Source organism: Chiloscyllium plagiosum, chromosome 34, assembly GCF_004010195.1.
Source record: "Chiloscyllium plagiosum isolate BGI_BamShark_2017 chromosome 34, ASM401019v2, whole genome shotgun sequence".
NCBI lineage: Eukaryota > Metazoa > Chordata > Chondrichthyes > Orectolobiformes > Hemiscylliidae > Chiloscyllium > Chiloscyllium plagiosum.
The window spans coordinates 41,163,721-41,174,549 of record NC_057743.1 but is presented as its reverse complement, the minus strand read 5'-3'; the positions used below and the strand labels follow the sequence as shown (position 1 = coordinate 41,174,549).

The following is a 10,829-nucleotide window of genomic DNA, read 5'->3' as shown; positions in this document are numbered from 1 at the left end:
TAACTGCAAATAGATAGGAAAGTGCCTATTAGTGTTCAGTGAATCTGATGGCGAGCTAGTGAGGCTGCAGAGAGTTCTCACACCAGGCTCTTTGAGATTTCAACATGACCAGTTTGATTGTGCTCTTGAAGTGTATGTTGTAAGTAACCCATCTGCATAGCTGTTTTAACCTTCTGTGTTCAGTTGCTGTTTTATATTACATCTGTCCTTCCTGGAAAGGATGGTGAACTATTGAGAATTGCAGGTACTGCATTCAGTAGTGGTCATTGTTGAAAGCATGTGTAGCTGCTGTTTATTAATTGGGAATGTTTCTGAAGAAAAGAATTCTTACAATAAAATCTGTTTCTCCACAATCTAATCAGGAATGAGAGAGAGCCTCCTACAAACTGTGAAATGAATACCCTGGTTAGTGGGTAGCACGGAGCAGAAATGACCATTTATTTTTGGTCTTTGTTTAGTATTGTGTTACAGCTCATAACAAGGAGACGGTGAAGGATCACTTGGCAAATAATCCTGCCTGCTTGCATCTGTTGGGAGACTGAAGCTTGATGGTTTTTAATGGGGTCACATTTTGATTTAAAGTAACCAGCTGCAGAACAATGCTTAAATGTGAGCTGGGCTGTTGTTTTGTGTTTGTGTGTGCATTTCATGAGGAGTTAGTTCCATGTGCCTCCTTCCATTAATCTGTGAGGAGCTGGGATTTGATTTGCTCCAAAGATCAGTCTGAATGTGTCACACTCTGCCGATTATGGATAGAATTCTGTCTTGGCGAGGGATTTAGCGTCACTTTCTCTGGAGAACTGTAGAATTGTTGATCCTCACTTGGCACTGTCTCTGTTTGCAATTCAGCTCAGTCCTGGGCTAGCTGTTTCTAGAGTCCAGGTAGGTCTCCGACTCTGAGCGGAGGGGAATGTGGCTTACTAAATAAAGATCTACAGTTAGCTCCTTGCTCCTTATGGGACACTCTCCCCAAATTGTTAATTTGCCTTAGTCAAATATCTAGGGAGGGCTTTCTTTTTGTACCTGACCCTGAGTGTTGTATAAATTCTCTTGCCCTGCGGCTGAGGTTAAAGCAGGCTGTGCCCAACCCTTCGGTGGGTATTAAAGATCTGGGGGCACTGATTTGAAGAATAGCAGGGAGTTCTCCACAACTTCCTCAGTCAACATCACAGATGTAAGTGGTCGCTACAATACTGCTGCTTGTGGGAGTTGCTGTGCATTTGTTGGCTGTTTAGCTTCTGACACTACAGAAGCTACTACAGTTCAGAAGTGTTTCATTGGCTGTAAATACTCTGTGAGACCTCCCTGCCCCCACCCCAAAGTAGGCACTATAAAAATGCAACTGTCACTTGTACATTCCGGTAGTTGTTGTGAAGAACAGTTAGCCACACTTCCTGGTGGGTAGTCATCATTTGGGTAAGACTTTGCTGGTGAGGCCTTTTGTAGGAGAATAGCCTGTGAGAATGTTTGGATGGACCACAGGGTTCAAAGTGATGGGTGGACTGCGACCACTTGTCCTAGAGTGGATCTACCCTGGAGATAGAGGGAGATCTTAAAAAGATTCCACCAGGGTACGACCCTGACAGTTATTGCAACCTCTGTACAGTTCCTGATAACCCGACCGAAGTTCAGCCTGGCTGGGGAAGTAACTGGGGGAAAGAGTAGAGACCAGCCCCTGTGTCCAACTCGTGGAGGGTGGGGAGGGGTGGTGGTTCTGCTGCTTTTGTACAAACACACCGATTCCTCCTAGAAACGTCAGCACACACTATGGGGACAGGGAACCTCCTCTGGGCACATCAGAGCGACTGACCTGTGAGCCCATGATGCTGACCCAGTTTGAGGAGCACTGTAACCATCAACCCCCAGGGTTATCTGGCAAAACTCCAGCACACCTGGGACTGAGAGTTCACTCCTGGCATTGGCACAAGTCAAAACAAAGTAGTTTTGATCAAGTGTCTGGTTGGTTTGATTTTGTATTCTTCATCTGTAACATCACCCCCATGCCCACCCAGCACTCTCCCAGCTTGCCAACTGCTGAAACCCTGATCTGGCCTTTGTTGGACACGGCTAGTCTCAGCACACTGCTGGCTACACTCTCTTCTGTTAGCTCCCAGTAAACTTTGCTGCTCTGTCAATTCTGTGCCCACTCCCCTACACTGGCTTCCAGTCCAGCAATGTTTTCTATTAAATCTCTCTAAACCATGTCTTCAGGTCATTCCTGGATATCCGTGATCCCTGTCGGTGTAATCTCCTCCGGCTTCTCAATGCTCCGAGATCCCTGTTCCTTTCTTTCCATGTCCTCAGTCTATCATTGCTGCCATTACTGTCTGTGTCTTCAGTTGCCCGAGTCCCAACCTCTGAAATTCCCTCCCTAAATCTGTCTGCCCCTCTATCGCTGTAGACTCTACCTCTTTAACCATGTTTTTGTTCATTTGACCTATAATAGCGCTGGGCATCCCCGTTTGCTTTATAACGTGCCTGTGACACACATCAGGACATTTTGTTATTTAAAGGTGTTGTCTAAAAAGTGAAGGACTTTGTGAAATATTTGGGGGAGGGTATAGATTTTTGACTCACTGCTTGGGAAGCAACACTTTACTGACAAAGAGGATGATTGTGATTTATAACAAAATCAAAGTATTGGAGAAATGCAGCAGAGGTCTGGCAGCATCTGTGGACAGAGAAACCGCGTTAATGTTTTAAGTCAAGTGACCCTTGATCAGAACTCTGAGGCTTGCTAATTTTCTGTAGCCCTTGCTGTTTCTGTTTTGGATTTCCAGAGTCTGCATCTCTTTGTTTTATGATTGGATTGTGAGGTGGGTTTGATTATTTTTCTCACAAATCTTTGACACAATGAGGAATGTGACCCAATGCAATCTTGACCTTTACTAGAAAGGGTCGCTTGAGGTTTGGTTAGTCTCTGTGATGAGAAAGTGAGGTCTGCAGATGCTGGAGATCAGAGCTGAAAATGTGTTGCTGGAAAAGTGCAGCAGGTCAGTCAGCATCCAAGGAACAGGAGAATCGACGTTTCGGGCATAAGCCCTTCTTCAGCCCTTCCTGACCTGCGCTTTTCCAGCAACACATTTTCAGCTTTAGTCTCTGTGATGGTCACTTCATCTAAAAATGCAAAGTTTCTGTGAGTTGTTATGTTTGGCTCACACACAGGTCACTGCAGTCCCCGGACGGTCAACTGATCATCAGTCCTCTCCCTCAGTAGGAGGCTCGGCACCATGGACACAGAGCTCCCAGCTTTGATCCCTGATCCATGCAGTCTCTCTGATCTCCAACTGGAATCTTGGACATTCGGTATTCCCAGGGCGAACGTAGCCAGCTGAGGATTCCCAGCCTTGATCACAAACTGTGACCAAAGCTGAAACTGGAAAGATGAGGGGAATCTGATCAGATCACGGGGTTAGCTGAGAACAAGTTTCAGGTTACAACAACAACAACTTGCATTTAGATGGTATCTTCAATGTATAATCTCCCGCATTGCTTATTAAAGCCTGACAATCCAAATAAATAAGCAAGAGCTCAGTCAAAGAGTTGATGGGAGTTGAGAGGGAATGGATTGGAAACAGTTGATTTAATGTCTCTTATTCCAGAGAGTGTCCCTTGAGAGCAGTGTTCTGAACTTTGGCTCCTGTGTCCTGACCCAGATTCCCAGGTTTGTTGAGCTCTTAGTCCCTGGAATATGTTGATTGTTGTGGAGGCATTCCCAGTTTAATAGTCTGAACCAGCTCCTCTCTGTTGTTCTGTGTGACTTTGTTCATCCATCTGAGGAGAACAATAGAGACAAAAATAACTGAGTGATCAGGAGCTATTGGCTGTTTGTTGCAGAGTAGGAGTGAGAGTAGAATACAAGCTGGTGGTTGTTGTAAAAGTTGATGCATTTGAAAAGTATTTTAAATCTTTGTCATAAAGAACCTAAAATGCAGTGTCAGAATTTCTCTGACCATTGGTCACAAAAGTAACCAGAGATATTGATAATTTACTAAGCAAGACTTCAAGCTTAATTCACAATGCATGCCAAACTGTTAAGCATAACCTCAATGGAACAAATGGCCTCTATCTGCCCAAGTGATTCTAAGATATTAGTTTTCTACAGGTTTGCAAGATCTTGGATACTCTGCATGTGGGGTTTTGCTCCCTCATGCTGGTACATCTGCATTAGGAGAAGGTCCAGTAGGGTGGACTCCGTTCAATTGTGGGGATGAGGGGTATATCCTAGCAGGAAAGGCTTGTTCTTTATCCATTGGAGTTTAGAAGTTGGAGAGAGAAAGTTTACTGAGGGTATTTGATGGGTAAGTGTGGAAGGAGTGTTTCCCCTTTTGTAGATGAGACTGGAACTAGGGACATCGCTTAAGAAAAGGAAGTTGAATATTTTATTTGTTCATGGGAAGTGGGCTCCACTGCTCAGACTGGCGTTTATTGCCCATCCTTGATTGTTCTGGAGCAGGTGTGGATGAGAAATATTTTTCCCTTAGAGTGAGAAACTTTCTTTTCAAGAGATCAGTAAAGGCTGGGTCATTGCATTTACTCCAGGCAGGGTTTAACTAAGAAGGGAATGGGGTGGGGGAGGGGGGAGAAGGCGAGCATGGACTGAGAGCATGATCAGAGCAGCCACAATTTGGTGGAGCAGACTTGTGGGACTGAATGGCCTCAACCTGTAATCAAAGCATTAACACAACGGAGATACAAACAAGATTCTGGAGCTTTAAAGAAAAAAGCAATGCTGGAGAAACTCTGCAGATCAGACAGCACCTTTCGGAGAGAGACAGAGTTAATATTTTGAGTCCTCTCTGGTTTGAAGAGGAGACCTATTGTACTTAAAAGTTGACTGTGCTTTCTCACTGCCAATGCTGCCAGTCCCTGAGGAGGTTCTGCAAAACTTTGGTTTTGGTAAAACCATTGTATTTGATATTGAGGAAAATGAGGATTATAGAAGATTTCTCAATGGACTTTGATCAGCATCTTGAGAAATAACAGCTGGAGCCTGTGCTCTCTGTTTGTTTCATTGACTTTGCTGCTGGAACTGATGTGATTCTCTGTCTCTGTCCTGTGTCCAGGTGATCCAACAAGCTCTCCATCGCCAGCCCAACACTGCTGCTCAGTACCTCCAGCAGATGTACGCTGCCCAACAGCAGCACCTCATGCTGCAAACTGCAGCCTTGCAGCAGCAGCAGCAGCACCTGAGCAGTGCCCAGCTCCAGAGCCTGGCAGCAGTACAGCAGGTAAGCAGCTGGCCCTGCGCTGGCTTCAAGTGGTCTGTGTCAATAGTGTGCCCGTGAGCTTCATAACGCCTGATGCCCTTTTATACCAACCCGTGGGACTGGCAGTTGTAAAGTTTCCAGAGTTATTTGTTAAATGTGGTTTCCATTCTCTGATCAACTCTCGCACTCCTCAGGATTGGCCAATCACCATAAACAAGAGAAGGTACAGTCCAGGGACACTGAAACCCGTCAGGATTTCTGTCCTGCTGACTGGCCATTTGAAAGGGTTTGTGAGGATCCAATTGTACCCAGTTGTGATGGACGTTAGAGCCATCATTCCAGAGGATCCATCGCCCTAGACAGCAGGGCCATCGACCGATTGGCAAAGCAGTGGTAACGATAGCTAATTGTCTTATTAAATGAAGGTTAATGATATACAGAGAGGACAGGGGAAGGCATTGACTGATTAAGTACCTTAATCACATGGAAAGAGAGTCTGAGTTTTGGTTGGGGAGGAAGCAGGCATTTTTACTGTAAAATTGATTTAGCATTTCGGAAAAGATCAGTGTCGAGTTTCCAATTTCACTATCAGCAACAGCACAAAGTGCAGCTACCACAGAAGAAGTGATCCCAATCAGGGATACTTGAGGCCTGAATTGGAACAGAGGACTCTGAGTTGTGGAGCTGGAGGAGATTACAGCAATGGGGAGAATCTGTTTAGTGTCAAATCTCTCCAGTCAGAGAGCGCCCACTGCCTGGAAATGCAGGGGGGAAGCAGGTTCAATTAAAGCATTGAGGAGGACATGACTTCCATTTAATCAATCATCTAATACTCTGGGGGAAAAAGCAGGAGACGAGCACCAAGTGTCCAGACAGTGAGCACTGGTGCAACGGGGTGAATCGGCCTCCTGCTACACCGTAATGATTCTGAGATACGAAAGGGGGGAAAGGAGGATAACAAGTTTAGAATTGAGTTGTTTTATGGGGTGTCAGTGTTCAGTTGATGGGAATGTAAAAAAATTCAGATGTTAGAGCTTTACAGGAGCTCTGGTTTCTGGATGGTCAATGATGATTAAAAAGAAAAGTTTGTGGGAGGCACTTGAGGGCAGCTGGTGCCCACAAAAATTCATTTTTTCATCACTTGATGTGAAAGGATAAAGCATGCTTAAGTGAAGGCAAGGCTTAAATGACAAATGAAACAAAACATTAAAACATATAACCTTCTGACATATAGATTTATTTTGTGTTATTTAAAAGAAACATATTGGATGCAAATGATGAACCGATCTCTTGATGGAACTTGATAAATTGCTGTTTGCCACATGAATGGCCTTGAGAAGGTGCATGGATTGTAATGCTGTGCAGTCCCAGGAGATGGAAAGGGGAAGAGTGAGGTTTAAATTATTTATCAATGGGCCTGATTGCTTGCTGGAACGCAATTAGGTCCCACAGTTACTTAGTGGCTGGCTTCTGTATTGTACATCAACAGCACAGAAGTTCAATAATTGACAGGGTTGAAATTTCGAGTGGTATTTTCATGTTGAATATTTCTGCTGTTCACTGATTAAAATAGAGTCTGTTTTGAGAGTTGAAGCTATCATGTTACTGTAGTGTCAATCAGAGAAACCGAGGCATAAATCCCTTTTGGGATATTGGATTGTTGGAGGTTGGGGTGAATTGTTGTGAGGGATATTAATAGGGGAAGGTGTTTCGGGTTCCAGGTAATGAGAGCACACTGTAGAAAATTGGTAAAGGAAATCAAGATGGTGAAAATTTTGTATCGTGCAATGAACAGTTGTGAAACAAAAAAACAGAAATTACTGGAAAAACTCAGCAGGTCTGGCAGCATCTGCAGAGACGAGTGTTTTGGGTCAAGTGACCCTTCCTCTGAACTCAGCTCAGTAGTTGTGACCCGGAAGGCACCGCCTGATGGGGTGGCGACAGCAGATTCAAAACCATATCAGAGAGCTGGCACACGAACCTGGGGCCGAATGGCCTCCTTCGGTGCTGTAAGATTCAATAATGCTACAGTTCTCCATTGTACAGGGCAATGACGTTGCAAATATGGCATCGATCAGGGGTCTGCACAAATTGTCTGAGCATTTCCAATTACAGCCTCTTGGTACAAGTTGTTCACCTTGAACGGTCTACACGTAAGATTCTAAACCATAATATCAAACATGAAGTATGATAAGCCTGGGGATATTTCCAATTTACAGATAATTGATCTTATTTCATCTCAATGTTGGCTTTCTCTGGCAGCTGACTGTGGATGAGTCACTTGATGCTGTTGTACAGCCGAGAAAATTCCCAGATGGGGATGAAAGAGAAAGCTTAAGAGATACAGAAATTTCCAAATAGTTGGAATAGTTTAGCTAACTTTACAAGAACGCTGTCACAACCTCTAATTTGAAGTTATTCAGCAGAGTTGATATGGTAATTGTTCAGAGTATTACAGGCAGAGTAAGGCCCTTCAGCCCAATGTCTGTACTGGTCAGCCAGCATCTATCTACTCCACTCTAATCCCATTGTTCAGTATTTGCTGCATAAACTGACGTGTTGTGGTCAAGTGCTCATCTTCAATGTCTTGAGGGTTCCTGCCTCTACTACCCTTTTCATGCAGTGAGTTTCAGAGAAAGCAGAGTTAATGTTTTGGGTCCGGTGTCCTGGTGAATCTCCTTTGTACCCTCTCTATTACAGTCACAAGCCTCTTATAGTGTGGTGACCAGAATTGCTCACCGTACTGCAGCTGTGACCTGACCATCCCATACAGCTCCGTCCACATCTACTGCTTTTGTATTCAGTTCCTTCACTAATAAAAGCAAATACCTGGTATATCACCTTAACCACCATAACTCCCTGTCCTGCTGCCTACAAGGCTCTGTAGTCATGTTCCAAAGGTCCCTCTGATCCTCTGTCCTTCCCAGAGTTCTACCATTCATTGTGTATTCCCTTCCGTTGTAGTCCTTCCAAAGCATATTCCAAAGGTCCCTCTGATCCTCTGTCCTTCCCAGAGTTCTACCATTCATTGTGTATTCCCTTCGTTGTTAGTCCTTCCAAAGTGCACCATCGCGCACTTCTCAGGATTATATTCCATTTGTCTCTATCCAGCCCATCTGTATTTCCTGTTATCTCGGGCTTTCCTCCTCACTACCCACCAGTTTTCACATTTCTGCAAGGTTACCGTTTGTGCCACCTCATTCATATCCAGATCACAATAAACAGCAAATCTGCCAACATTGATCCTCGTGGGACTCCACTGGTCACAGGCTTCCAGTCACCAAAACATCTGTTGACAATCACCCCCTGCTTCCTGACACTCAGCCAATTTTGGATGTGATTTCTCAAACTGTTCTGATTCTCACCAGCTCTCCCATGCAGGACCTTGTTGATAGTCTTTCTGAAGTCCGTGCAGACTACATCTGCTGCACTTCCCTCATTCACACTCTAAACTTAATCAGATCTGTCCGATATGACCTCTCACTGGCAAGGCCACGCTGACTATCCTTCATTAATCCTTGCTGTCCAAATGGAGATTAATTCTGCCCCTGGAGTTTTTTTATCAAAATCTTCTCGATCACTGATTTTAAGACTCACTGGCCTACAGTCTCCTGCTTTATCTTTCCCACCCATCATGGATAATGGTACCTTTATTAGCTGTCTTCCAATCCTCTGGAACCTCTCCTGTGTCTAGCAGTCTGGAATACATCTCATCTGAATGTGGGGATTTGCCCAATTTTAAGCGGGAAAGCTGCTAACACCACCTCCCTCTCAATGCTACTTCCTGATTTCTATACCTACATTGTGTTAGCTGCATCTGTCCTTTTCTGCGATGTTCTCATTTGGTATATTGGAACTGTTCCATCTCCTACATATACAGTTTGCCACTTTGGCCTGTAACGGATCTCACTCTTTCCCTGATTATCCTCCTACCCTGGATGGATTTAGAAATTCCTTGAACCTTCCTTCCCCCACCGTGTTATTTCAGGCCCTGGATGGACTGAAGCACCATGATCAAACTTACCTCCTTTTGAGCCAGGATGGTTTCTCTGATGGTTTTAGAATTGAAAGCCACAAAGCTTCCCATTTTGATCACTTCCCCACGATAATGTCACTCTGGCTGATCTGTGTTTGAACCATTTCTGATCACTCCACCGTTGGCAGACATACATTCAGCAGATCCCTCCTCTCAAACACTCTCCTCTGTTTAAAATGCTCCTTTGAACTGAGCCCTTGACCAAGCGTGTGGTTATCTGCTTCGATATCTCTGTGTGGCACAGTTTCAGCTTTTGTTTTATAATGCTCTTTTGATGCACCTTGAGTCATTTCACTATGTTTAAAGGCGAAATATAAATGCAGATTGGTGTTAATTTTGGTATGTCTGTGCAGAAGGTTAGTCCCACAAAAACGATCACTCGGCTGATGCTTGGGTGTGGAGGGACTATCTACTGAGGGAGAGGTTGAGTAGATAGGGCCTGTACCCATTGGACTTTAGGTGCATGAAAGGTGACCTTATTGAAACATGCAAGATTGCTCAGGGATGTGGTAGGGGAGATGTGGAAAGGTTATTTCCTCTTGTGAGAGAGACTAGGATCAGAGAGCATCATCTCAGAATAGGAGGATCACTCATTTCGTTCACATGAGGAATTGAGTGTCTGAGGGCAGCGAATATGTGGAATTCTATTATGCAGAGGGCTGTCGAGGCTGGATCAGAAAGTCCGCTCAGTGGTTGGGCAACTGTCTGTGTGGAGTTTGCATGTTCTCCCCATGCTGTATGGGTTTCCTCTGGATGCTCCAGTTTCCTCCCACAGTCCAAAGATGTGCAGGTTAGGTGGATTGGCAGAGAGCAGCGTGAGCTGGGCGGAAGTGAGGTTGGAGCGCAGAGCTGGTCGGGAAGTTAAGTGATTGATATTTGAGTGGGTGTGTTCTAGTCCCCAGGCCCTACACAGTAGGGCCTCCCTCCCATCCTCCTCCTCTAACCTGCCTTTAAAGTTCACAGGTAAGCGACTCAGTGTTCTTGCTTTGGAGACGAAGTGTAGAGTAATGGCAGCGCAGGCAGTGAAATGTTCCTCCAGCAGGATGTTCGAGGTAGGGGTGACCACCGATACTCCTGCCGACTTCATCTGCAGGAAATGCAGTCAGATCCTGCTCCTCACAGAACGAGTTAGGGAACTGGAACTGGAGTTGGATGAACTGAGGATTATTCGAGAGGCTGAGAGGGTGATAGATAGAAGCTACAGGGACATAGCTACGCCAGAGAACAGAGGTAGCTGGGTAACAGTTAGAGGTGGGAAGGGGAGGAAGCAGGCAGTGCAGGGATCCCCTGTAGTCATTCCCCTAAACAATAGGTATACCGCTTTGGATACTGTTGGGGTAGCAGGGGTAAGCTGCAGTGACCCGGGTCTGTGGCGCAAGGTCTGTCTCTGAGACTCAGAAGGGAAAGGGGGAGAGGAGGAGACCGCTAGTTATAGGCGACTCTCTAGTTAGACGGTCGGACAGGCGATTCTGTGGGCATGGGCGAGACTCTCGGATGGTTTGTTGCCTCCCGGGTGCCAGGGTCAGAGACGTCTCGGACCGTGTCTTCAGAATCCTTAAGGGGGAGGGTGTGCAGCCAGAAGT

At 45.3% G+C, this 10,829-nt stretch overlaps 1 protein-coding gene across 6 annotated transcripts in view; it reads left to right on the top strand.

The window, feature by feature from the left end:
- Positions 1-42: 42 nt before the first annotated feature.
- Positions 43-10,829, top strand: part of LOC122540474 (polyhomeotic-like protein 2) — a 115,210-nt gene continuing 104,423 nt past the window's right edge. For 3 of the 6 annotated variants that reach the window (XR_006309316.1, XR_006309317.1, XM_043676324.1), the window contains exons 1-2: positions 44-139; positions 5,067-5,231. Coding sequence is in view for 4 of the 6 variants with exons in the window: in XM_043676324.1 (XP_043532259.1) it covers positions 5,124-5,231 (108 nt within the window). In the remaining 2 variants the exon portion in view is untranslated. Of the gene's footprint in view, positions 140-815; positions 883-5,066; positions 5,232-10,829 lie in introns of those variants that run through there. The other 3 variants (XM_043676322.1, XM_043676323.1, XM_043676320.1) reach the window with 3 other exon arrangements.